We start from the raw sequence: 12690 nt of genomic DNA, 5'->3' as shown, positions 1-12690 counted from the left end.
TGGTTTAACATATGTTGCTTGTCCATCAAATCTGGTTTTCTATTTCCTTCACCGGTTCGTTAGTGATACACGGGTCTCAGGTTTTTTTCTTTCTTTGTTTGTGATGTCCAGATGCTGCAGGCATTCCTCATTCTTGTTTAGTAAGAAAAACCATGTGAACTCTAAACAATACAATGGGTCATGAAGGGCAGGTGTCGTGTCTCACATGACATGTTTAACAATTCCAGGTCTCCTTTAGTGAGGAGTTTGCAAACCAATATCAGGAACCCACCCCTGATTGTTAACACAACACTAAAATAGTAAACGGGGGTTTCTAATTCAAACAGCAGAATCATCAGGGGGGAAAACTGACTTCATCTACCGTGCACATACTCAAACTCTAAATAGCTCCCTTCATGGCACGCCTAGTTTGGTGACTGTCGATCCAAACCCAGGTTACGAATAACTTGCTCCGCAATCCAATGCTCGGAGCAGGCTCTGGGGTTAGAGGTGACGCACTTTGACAGATTCCCCAACACAGAGAGCGTTTCATTGGGCAAAGGGGCGTTCACCGCCAAGTGTCAAACGGCTGTGTCAAGTGGCTCTGTGCAGAAAGATAAAAAATAAACTATTTCCGGTTTGATTCGAAATTAAAGCTCACTCTTTTATTCTTTTACAAACAAATCCCACATTTTAAAGTCAGTTCGGGTCTATGATAAAAACTCGAGGTGAAGTATAATTTTTTTTCCATAAATAACTTGTATTTCAAAGGCTCACTGTGTCAATGTAACACTGAAGAAGTTTTATTTTGAAAATGCAAAGAAGAAATGAAGATCTTACTTCCGGAAGCTTGACCTAATTTCACAAACTGAACGCCCTGTCTTGACTTCGCCGCTGCTGTATTATATAACTTTAACTTACTCATGGCTTTAGCGAGCAAGAAGCGAACGCTGCGCCTCTGATCTGACGAGTAACGCGGATTAATCCCGGGAAGCTCTAGCAACTGACTCTTCGATTACTTTTTTTTTTTTTTAATTCTGCCGGTGACGCGCATGAAAAGTTGTTGACGGATCCGCGAGACGGCGCACAGACACAGCAGCGACATTGTTGCTCGAAATACCGCAGAGACCGTTTCCCAACCGTATGGAATGGAGAAGGGCACCGCTGCGCATTCTCTAATAATTCACAACCTAGCTTAAGTGTTTGAAGTGTCTTCGTATGAGGGAAATTGCGTCATTCCTCTCACTTTATTTGCCCTCCCGAAACTTGGGCTGACGGAAGATGACCTAACCCCCGGAGTGCATGTTTTTGTCACAACAGGTGAGGTAGGTTCTACTTTTTTCAGGTGGAGGGACTTATCTGTTTTTGCAGAATTTTACAAAACTGGTGGCTGTAGTAGGCCGACAACAAGCGACCTCTAGTCTATACAGTGCGACTTATCGTATGGTACAGTCTAAAAAATAAAATATCGCGCTACACGAGAACCGATCTTATATGAGTTTCCAGCTAGCAAGAAGATACGAACTTATCAGTGGTAAGTCGGTTCCCCTGGCTGTAGTTTTGGTGGGTGCGAAAGTGTAGTTTCACATGCTAGCCAACAGGCTGCACTAATTCTGTAGTAGTTTTGTAAGCAAACTAAAGGTGGCGGGGGATATTTTTATTTTATTTAAGCTCTTTTGAAACAACTCATTTAAAAAATAAAGCCGCTTAAACGTAACCAGCTTCTTTACCGCTACTCGCGGATTATTTAATTTGGTGAAACAAGAAAAATTAGTTCCGTTTAAAGTTCGCAACCCGTAAAATAAAGTCGCCTAATTTTTTTATTCACATAAAACATTTATTATGAGACTACTAAAGCGCCCCAGTGCTGTTGTAGGACTTTAGTGCGACTCGCCGCTCACAGAAATCGGCGCTATGAGCTGCTGACTAAATGAAACCGATCGGACTGATCACAGCTGAACCACTATGTTCACATCCGCGGTAACACGGCGGGGCTACTCTAACCGACACTAGAAGCCTGACTAAATAGTCTAGTTTTATGCTTTCTTATTTTTGATTTTGCTGTAAAGTTTTGATTTGTGAATTTGCATCGTCTCTCACACGGAGGCAGATTGTCCTTGCCTGCAGCAAATGCCCAGAGGCCTCAGAGTAGGTTAATCTCTTAGATGTCAAACTGTAAGAGGAGCAATCTTGCAAAGCAAGTTATGCCTGGACTTGTCTGTCAATTCTAGCTAGTTTAGCAAAAAAAAAAAAAAGAAGCCAAAAAGTCAATTAAATACCCCTAGGACAGTATTAATCTGTCTGATTGCTATATGGTCTCTCTTTTGTGCTTCTAACTGTTTCAGATTCAGATCATCCACCTGAGTGTGGATGTACAAGGGGTCTGTTGATCATGGCTGCTGTTTTTACTTCGTCCATTTTTTTCTTTCTTTTTTTCAACGGCAAGATGACTTGATTTGAAAAGTATAGCCTCAGTTAATGCAGAAAAGAGGATTGTACTGTTGAACTGTTCCATGACATTTTTCATGCAGCTGTTGCCACCTGTTGCTTTGTATAATCTGTTTTTTTAATGTACTTTACGGTTTATTCCTCTTAAGTGCTTTTTGTGTTGTACTTTGCTTGACTTTTTTTTCTTCTTTCTTTTTGTCTCTGCCTCCCCACTGACATTCTCAGAATGAAGAAATGGATCAAGGGGAACTGAAGCTCAATGGTAATCAAGGCGGCAGCCTTTCATATGGCGAGATAAGACCCGAAGCATGCAGAGATACTGGTGACTCATCTGATTTACTCTTCCAGTCCGCGATGCATCTGCCCGGTTCCAGTTCTGTGGCCCCAAATGGACAAGGTGGAACTAAAGGCCAGGGGGAGGTTGGGGGCTTTTTTGAACCTCCTGAGCATACTATTCCATGTGAGGGCTCTGAAGCACAGGGAGATAAATTGATCAGAATGCAGAAATCAGAACAGAATGTATTCAGCATGGGGGAAAACCTGACGCTGGTGAGCGAGAGTATCTCCGATCCCAAGCAGGCACCCACCTGTGTCATCAGCGCTTCGGACAGGTCTGTACTGGGCAACCTCCCTCTGCCTGACCTTTTTTCACAGCACATCAAGCAGGAGGGGATGTTTTATATGGATAAAGACTTTGGAGCTTACAGTGGACAGTGTGATTTGGATAGCAACAGTACTCCCCTGATCGATGATGCAGAGATCTGGCGAGACCTGGACCTTACAAGCTCGCTGGACGAAATCAATGCCTTGGAGTTGGATTCAGAGGTGGCACAATTGGATACCTTCCTGCAAGACAGCAAGTGTGCTAGCGTTGATTCTCCTAGTGGCTTGCTGAAGGAAACAAAGTCTCTCATGGGCAATGGAGCAAACTTTACCAGTGTAAACGGCACAGAGCAGCAGCAACACCCTCAAGTACACCAGCAGCCTCCTCTCCACCTGGCACAGCACCAGCAGCCTCAAACTCACCATCAGCAGCTTCAACCAATTCTCTCAAGTGTCGTCATCAAGGAGGAGAAGGATCCTGACTTCATCCACATTCGGACCCCTGGGGTGGTCAAGCAGGAGAAGCAGGACAGTTACTGCCAGTCACAGTGTCTCCAGAGTGGCATGAGCTCCCTCCACGGAGGTGAAGGGGGAGGCTCCTTGTCCTCACCTGTATGCATGGGTGCTGGATCTGGTTACCCCTACAGAGCCAGTCCACCCTCCACGGTCACCCTGCAGGATCAGAAGCCTTTTGGCATATACCCAAACCTACTGGGAGAGAGGTGGATTGAGGGAAAAGGCTACGGAGAGTCACCTGGAAAACCCAGCAGCAGTGATGGACTGGCCTCTGCCTCAGGCTTGCCAGGTTTCCCTGCCAGCTTTTCCAAGTAAGTGTTTAGATTGACTTCATTTGTCTCTTTGATTTGGTCCTTGTGGTAGATCTGACATTTGCTCTCAACCATGTCATGATTGAGATTGTAATTCTGGGTGTAGAAGGCATTTGCTGTGTTTAAGTGGAGACTGGAATGGCGTGCCAGATTTTCAGAGCGTGTACTGTAAGTCAGCGCTGCTCGAGACGACACTTGTTGGTCTGAGTAACATTTTCCACGTGTTTAGTTTGAGATGTTTTATTGCAGCGCTGTTCCCTGAAACATATCTGTGCTTGTTTGAATTCAAAGGAAGGCATCAAAATCTTTCTCCTGGACTCTCATTTCAACATGAATCTTTCTGCACAGTTCCATTTTCAGAAAGAAAATGTTTGTTTTTCTAAGTTTTTTTTTTTTTTTTTTTTTTTTTGTAAGGGAAGCACCCCTCCCCATAGTAAAATTCAACTGTTGCTTATCTCTTCCAAAACATAGACAAAGCAGGACACACATTCCTTCAGTTTATCCACATTTTGTCACATTATAGGAATCCCACAGGTTTAATTGTAAAGCGAATGCATAAATTATTGTATAAAATTATTAGAAAAGATAGCACACCATATATGTCAGGAGGAATGTTTGCTTTGTTGAAAAGGAGTCCTGAAGATTTTCTTGACTGAAAAGAGTTTCCAGAGAACACCATACGTTTTCTCAACTGCATCTGAAGGGATGCTGAAGCCTGAAGGAAGCGTTTGCAATATTTAGTTTCTTGATTTTTTTCTTGTTTTTTGTTGAAGGATTGGGAAAATGTTCTTGAACACATTTACTCATCAATCACTGTTCAGTCCAAACTCCTCCCATGTGGTGTTTTTCCACGATTGTGCTGTACAGAAAAGAATTCTTCTTCTTAATGAAGATTTTGAAGTTGCGTAAACCTGTCTTCATACAGGACATGATTCATTGGAAAAGTCAAATTTGGTACATATTCTGAGAATGAAGAGTGTTGTTTAATGAAAGAGAAAAAACAGTCTCCTCCAAGAAAGATAAGTGTGTGTGCTGCCCTGTGTGAGGCATCTGTTGAGCAAGCTTTGTTTTAGCGTAGACCCACTCTCTGATAACTGGAGGAGCTCTGAAGTGGAACGGCGCAAGAGAGATTTATTTTTCAGTTTTTACAGCCGCCTTGCATGTGGTTTGAAAGGGCAGATTACAAGATGGTGTTTGATCAGTTCTGGCTAACGTTGCGACTCAGTTAAGTTCTTAAAATCCATGAGGTGTTCTGCTCAGCCTGCTCAATGACAAGTGATAGATTTACAAGGCCTTCAGCTACCGTTGGCTTCTTGCTGTCAGATTTATGCACTTCTGCTGACTATGTATTTTTTAATCTTCTCTATCTCTTTTTTTTTTTTGTAATTTTTATTTTTACATGTGCAAACCCCTCTGCTCTGCAGCCCTTTTGTAAACTCCAGCAAGATTTTCTTCTTCTAAAGACTGCCATTTTTTGTTTTATTTGACTTCCTGTTGGCAAGATCTTTGTTGCATCAGCAGGGTTTGTGATTTCTTGCAGGGGTTCTCAGATTATTATACGAAGACAAACCTTTGAAACGCTAAAAAGTTTAAATAAAATTCTTGCAGATGGGATCTTTCTTTTTTAGTATTATCAAGGAATATGAAGTACAGCTGGCTCCAGGAAGCCAAAATCCCATAGACTTCTATTAAGGAAATTACTCGGCTATCATTTTTTGTCAGAACGAACTATCTCGCTTTATTACGTTTTTCCTAATACAAATTTTTTTCCCCCCTTTTTTCTGTTGTTCAAGCTTTTCCATTTATAAACTGGCCAACGACAATGCCTCGATAAGAGTATGTTGTTTTGCTGCGAATGTTTGACCGGTTCTCTGGATTATGCAACAAGCTCACTTTTGATTGGCGTGAGTGGTCGCCGTAGAAATGTCGATCCAGGTTTGACTTGGACCAATCAGTGCTTACTGATGTTATCTGGCTCCAACATAGAGGTGTCTGTATCGCAAAACATTGGTGACTGAAGCTGGAAGCAAACCCGTTTTAAATGGGTGATGCCACACTCACTCAGTCCACTTCTCATATACAATCGATGTGACAAACACAGCTGAGCTGTGAATAAGAAAGAAAGAATATATATTACATTTCGGGTCAATAGGGGAAATACTAAGTCTGTAATAGAGATGTCACAAAAAGTTGCACATATGGATGAACTTCTTTATTTTAATCGTGAAGAAAAGTGTGTTTCTCTTCCAGCCAAGTACTGTTTTTAACTAAGCCTTGCCCTTTCGGTATTTTGGGAGGTTTCATCATAAATCAAAAAACATTCTGGATACATCACATTACTTGGCTGAACTTTCCTGTTGCATAATTAAAATGTAAATAGACTCACGAGTGCTTATGTCCACTGAAATATGAGGACGTTCATTTTTGGGTAAAAAAGCTCAAAAGTGCATCCTTTTTTGCTTGTTTGTTTTTTGTAAAGTAGGTGTTTAACTTCACATGTTGCTGCTTTATGCCCGCCTTTGGAGTCAAACTAAACCTCTTTACTAATAAGAGTGTGAATAGTGCAAAGTTCAGTCAGATTTCTCTGTTGCTGTGCTGCCTTTGTCTGTGTGTGTGCGCCATAATAGAACTGACAACTGCCCCTCTGTGTGTTTGCGTGTGTGTACACACACGTGTGTGCACCGACTGGCCACGTGTACAGATTTGCTGCAGTGTTCCACTGCCCCTTTTCCCTCGCACTGTCAGTCACATTTTTTCCACATCACCCTCTTGGAGTTCTCTGCATTTCACAGATTTATGCAAAAGTTGCACACACACACATGCCATACCCCCCCCCCCCCCCACACACACACACACAACTTGTTAATGAAACTAACTATGACTTAGGGCTGGGCGATATGGCCTAAAAATAAAATCTCAGATTTTATTTTTTTAAATTAGATTTCCGATCCCTCCCCCCCCCACTTATGGAAAGCAGTAAGTACAAACGGCAGACAACTAAAAGCAAATTTTCCTTTTTTTTTAATCAAACGCAAGACAAATGTAACCCCCATTTCTGAGATGAGTAATAAATAAATGAACACACTCTTGGAATCAAAGTCCCAGCTGTGTTTTAAGTCACACTTTGTAGTCTAGACTAAAAGGAGACAAACATTCACCTTGAGAGTAGCACCATTTTCTAAAGGATTAGCAATACAGCTCATATCTGGGGTCTAAGGTTTTAATTAAATTAATAAACCCCGTCTTCCCCACGGTATATATTGGTACCATTGACTATATGCAAAGCGACCGCTTCGGTGATCTGACATCAGCGGTTCTGCTATCTGTACTGGAGAAGTCGCATTTTTTTTTTGTGTCCCACAAGATATAAACTAGAGCTGTGATGGTGTGGGATTTTTGATCACCGCGCTGATGAAGCAGCGGGAGTTGCGGTCAACACCGCCGAACACAAAATCTTCCGGCGGCCGCGTCGCAAATGAATATCGGTACAAGTAATAATTACAACGCACAAATAACAGTAACAACTAACTACTAACTATCTAACTAATGAACTAACTATGTAGGTGTTGTAGAATGACTGCATGTGTGTGTGTGTGTGTCAGCACACTGCTTGTGTAAGAGGAATGAGCGCGCGACAATGAGTGAGAGCGTGCACATGTGTTGGGGTTTTCATGTTTTGTGTTACGGAGTGAAGGAGAACAGTAATAAAAGGTTTCCCCAGGTGTTGGAATAGGTTTGTGGTGCTGCTGCCTTTGACTGTGGTGGGCTTTAGGCAAATGTAGCAGCGTGGGGGGGTCTCTTCCTCCACGTCTGTGGCAGTAAACCCATACCAGTTCCAAACAACAGATGATTTTATTCCTTTCTTGGGAACAAACTTCCCATTCTCACCAATAGCCGTTGTTGTCGCTTGCTGTTTCGCAGTGCTATGATGTTGTTGTTTGTTTATTGTCATACCGCCATGTGAAACTAACGCTACGGAAGCTCTGGGGAGCCAAAAATGCGCTATTACACAAAAACTTGATTTAGTCATTTTTGAAATCGCCCGTAACAAAAAATTGGAATTAAGTCATTCAATCGATTTTTCGCCCAGGCCTACTATGACTTTAAAAATGTTTTTGCTGTTCTGTAGGTTTTAGCAGTGCAAGTTGTGCTGCAGAAGATGACCAGCAGAAGCAGACCAGAAGTTATTCAGCCTTAGTGCTGTGGTCATACTGTTTGAATCATTTCTTCGTCCTAACCGCAGTGGGATTTCTGTCTTGTATGTGTTGGAATAAACTACAGTAGAATTTTAATACACATTCACAACCATGTTTTCCTAGACAATGGAGACAGTGTTTACAAGCAGAATTACTGCATTTAAGTACCTGCTTAATGGTCTGTGTTTATTTGTTATTATGTGTGGGTTGGCTTTTAGTTGAGGGCTTGAATATTTTGGCTTTAACATTTTTTGTTGTTCGACTTAAAGCTTATTGGAACCACTGAAAAAAAATAATAAAACACTATAAAGAAATAAAAATAATGTTCCTGAATGTCAGTTAACTCCTATTTATGTACATTTTCTTATTGTATTTGTTTAAAGATCCTTTAAGTACTACCAGAGGTCGGAGCCTTTTTCCTCATCATTTTTTTTGTGAGCAAGGGTTTTTCTTTCTTGACTGTGTCTTTTCTTCGTCTGCCTTGGCTCTTCTCCTTCTGTGGGGCCTATTATGCTCATTCTTTGAAGTTGGCTTTAGTTAGGGTCACAGAAGTTCAGAGATCCAAAGGGGGTTGAGGCTTCTCAGCACCCAAGCTGTTTCTTTTTTAAGGCTGTTGTGGTGTCACTCATCTTGTTTACACTGATGTTAGGACTGCCCATATGAAAGCCTGTTTAATCAGCCACATGGGGAATAGAATAGATTGCAGACAATTGGTTTTGTACATTTAAGAAACAACTTGATGTCAACAAACAAACAAAAGGATTCTCAATTATAATTTTATACAATAATCATATTGAGCAGTATTGTTTTACTTTGGGCATTAAACACATTACTGCCTAGTTTTGTTGACCAGCTCTAATGTGTACTTTGTGTGTACTAATGTGTACTTTGCAGATAAGGACCTTAGAAATTAGACTAGTTTTCTAGTAAAGAAATGCAACATACATTGTGCATGACTGTGCACACAGACACACACACCCTGGATCTGAATGATAACATTAAGAATATGGAATGTAGTATCATAGCAAACATTACCAAACCCATAAGCAGTGAGAGCACACAGCCAGCTGTTGTCTTTATATTTTCCTATTGCCAGCAAAAAAAGAAAATGTGTAAAGCAATTACAAGTCATGAAAAAAATATCTATAAACTGACCCAAAAAATAAAAATGCTTTTTGTTATACATAATGCAAAGTAGTGCGTAAGTCCATTTGACAGCAAACATATTGACCTCTGATCTGAATTTGGTGGACATGTCAGGTCAGACTGTTCGTTTTTTTTTTATTAGATGCTTTGGTTTTGCTGTGGATTTTCAGCTACAGTACTTCAGATTTAAAGTTGGAAGAATTACCGATGTTTATTTGTGCAAAAATCTGATCATATGATTCATTCTTTTTTTTTTTAACCTTCTTTTTTGTTGACCTCTACTGAATGACCTGGAACACTTTGATTTTCAGTGACACAAAAATAATGCCTGTTTTAGTTTCAGCAAAAAGTAATTTACTTTCTTTATTTTCATGTGAAAACTGAAGTGATGCAAAATGTGGTAAACTTAGTAATCCATCCGAAATGACAGAACAGCTCAAAGTTTTTGTAAGCACGCGTGTTTTGACTTCCCCTTTCATCATTTCGATGCTTTGCTTTCTTTAGTGGCATAAGTGAACTTGGGACAACTGTATGTGTGGTAATAACGATGGCAAGTGTTTGTAACCTCTAAGCCTCCAGGGCTTCTGTTGCCGCGTTCACATGATGGATTCATTTTCTAAACTGTTACCTGATAACGTCCTGGAAAGAGCATAAAATTAGCAATGGTTGGACTTATTCACTGTACCTAATAAACAGAGGATTAAGCCTGTTATGTTTGGCAACATTTCAGTCAGAAAGCAGGAAGTGTTGGATCTGAAGGCTGTGGTAGCTTGCTCAATCTGCGGATTCTACCCTTTTTCACTATTTTGTATCGATAATTGTATTAATTAAAGAAGAGAAACTCATGGCAGGTTGGTTTGCAATCATAGGGGCATAGGCAACGGACATGATGCATGTTTTTTAGGCCATGTAACATTGCATCACAGCTGCTTTTTTAAGCAAGAAGGAAACTGGCACCACAAAATGCTGTTTTGTGGTGCAAGCTAGTGACGATGTCAAGAAAAAAAAAAAAAAAAAGTATGTTATAGAACTGTTATTGAGGTAGGTCTCCTTTTAAATTACTGTATGGAAAATGATGACAACAACAACAAAATAATATAAATTAGATTATAATAATATTTGTGAAACCGCATTATAGGAAATCTACTTTAAAGTTTATTCCCATAGAAAGTTGTTGGGTGGGGATGTGAAAGTAATGACATATTTTGATGGAAAACATGCAAATATATCCCCGTCCTTGTTAGCATGCACAAATTCTTAGTCTCACAGCAGTGGGTGTTGACTTGCATGAGGCTCAAAAGTCTACCAGGCTCTTTGAAGTGAGAAGTAATCAAGTCATGGTGCTAAACTGGTTTTTAATTGCAGCGTTTTGTGCTTTAAGCTAAAGAGGCACATTCTTGAGTAATGTCTAGTTTGATTAATGATGCTTTTAGAATCCAACATTTTTACTGATTACTCACTACTAAGTCTTCTGTATGCCTTGCCTTCATTTCAAAACGAAGCACAAAAACATACATTTGGACGTTTGAGATTTTGTCAGTGGTGTTGAGGAATAAAACCTATTCAATTTAGTTGTTGTGTATCCCTGCAGGTCCATAAATTCTCCAGCATGTCTGGATTTGTATGGAAGTTGAGTGGAGTTGTTTCCTTCTTACTAATGATATTCTGTCTAAGGAAAAAAAAAAAACTCTAAGCAGTCCACTTTCACTCTAATCCATGTCTGACTCTTCCACATGATGTCTTTGACTGACATTTGCTCTGTTTGCATTGTATGCTGAAATGTAGGTCCTGACTTGCCAACAGTTTAGGCTTTATGAGCACTTGCCCAGCTGATTTACAAAAAAAAATTAAAGCTGTTATTCTTCTATAAATGCTTTCCCTGTTTTTCCCCCTGATTAAATATAAAAGAATGTGGTTGTGTCATGGTTTATCTAGATTTTAAGATCCTTACTTACCATCTGTCACTTTTTCCATGAAGTTATATAATTTGTAGAGGGTTTTTATTATACTTGTTTTATTTTTTATTTTTTTATAGATCAAGTGGGAACATGCTTTGATTAAGCTCAGGTTATGTGCTTTGCAGTCCAGTAAAACCTCAGTATATAATTTAGTGGATTTTATGTTCCATAAACCTGTTTACCAACTTTAATCAAGCAGATATAAATGTAGACAGGACCCAGATTAGGTCTTTTTCAGATCCTCTAAAGGTAATGTTAGGATCTGAGTTTCTCACATACTGAAATAGATATACAGTATAAAACTTTGCTTTTCTCAGATTCCTTTAGTGCTGCTAACACCTTGTAAATCATGCAAATATGGCAACAAGATACTGTTATATAGAACTACCACATTGCTGTGATAATTTACAACTATTCATTATCTTCAATTCTAGTGTTTTTCATTTGTTTTTAATTTGCATTAAGGAGGAGGTCAGGAGAATATGAAAAAATATATACACAAGTACAGTTGCATGGTCAAAAAATGTACGCCTTTTTTTAGCGGTTTGAAAAGAGTGGATTATTATCATTATTTTTTCAAGATGTGAAAAAAAAGCAACAAAACCACAGTTTACGCCATATACATTTTTGGTTGTTTTTAAATAAATTCTGTTTCAAAAGTTTGATTTGGCTTATTTTTGTCAGATGACATTAATGACTCTTTAAGTTAAGTAGACTGTTAAACTGTCCATCAAATAAGAAGTAAAACCAAACAAAATGTTGATCAAATGTAAGCCTGCATTTTGAGCCCGATGTACAACTAGCTATATAATCGGTTTTACTGCAAGACATAGGCTGAGTCTGCTTCCTTTAGCCAGTAAATGATTTACTAAAGCAAGGTTATAGTAAATGTAAGGACAAACATTCACCCCCTGAAGCTGAATCAGACAACTCTTGGGTAATTGTGTAAATTCCTGCTTTGAGGAGAAATTGGAATAAATATTGTATACTGGTATCAAAATGATGCTAGCATTTACTTCCAATTTGCCACTTATTAACTGCCAATCCTCTTTCAAATTAAGCTTCTGAAACCTTTCATACGCCAATGATAGTATATGCTGCTTATTGGCATTGGCTGAAGCCCAAAGGCCATATTATTTGGGTGGTTATTAGGGCTGCAGCTATCGATTCTTTTTGTAATCGATTAATCTAGCACTTAATCGATCGATTAATCGAGTAATCGGATAAAACTGTGTGTGTTTTTGAACAACCAAAACAAATCTTGCATAACAAAATGATGTGGTTGTAAAATGAACAAGCATTTGATTTTAAAGATCCGCTCTGATGCAAATGTTACTTTGGTGTTTTTTAGGATGGTCTTGAATAAGTGGCGGAGCTAGAACATTTTGTATGGGGGGGGCAGAAGACTTTGAAAGGGTGGCACAACACCAAAGTGGAAGGCCATTAAAAATAAAAGAATCAGAAAACATATTTGATCATTATCATTGTTTATATTTCGTGTAAAAATAATGCTTTTGTTATTTTTGCAATGCT

At 39.5% G+C, this 12690-nt stretch overlaps 1 protein-coding gene across 10 annotated transcripts in view; it reads left to right on the top strand.

The window, feature by feature from the left end:
* The first annotated feature begins 829 nt into the window (after nucleotides 1-829).
* The window catches only part of LOC101170451 (nuclear receptor subfamily 3 group C member 1), a 53603-nt gene continuing 41742 nt past the window's right edge, over nucleotides 830-12690 (top strand). For 2 of the 10 annotated variants that reach the window (XM_078930308.1, XM_078930306.1), the window contains exons 1-3: nucleotides 914-1304; nucleotides 2653-2689; nucleotides 2776-3857. In XM_078930308.1, the coding sequence (XP_078786434.1) occupies nucleotides 2687-2689; nucleotides 2776-3857 (1085 nt within the window). In that variant the 5' untranslated portion in view covers nucleotides 914-1304; nucleotides 2653-2686. 10 annotated transcript variants of the gene reach the window in all.

The sequence above is a fragment of the Oryzias latipes genome, chromosome 14 (genome assembly GCF_053564925.1).
Source record: "Oryzias latipes strain Hd-rR chromosome 14, Olatipes_Hd-rR_3.1".
NCBI lineage: Eukaryota > Metazoa > Chordata > Actinopteri > Beloniformes > Adrianichthyidae > Oryzias > Oryzias latipes.
The sequence above is the reverse complement of the archived record's forward strand: the minus strand, read 5'-3'. Positions and strand labels throughout refer to the sequence as shown.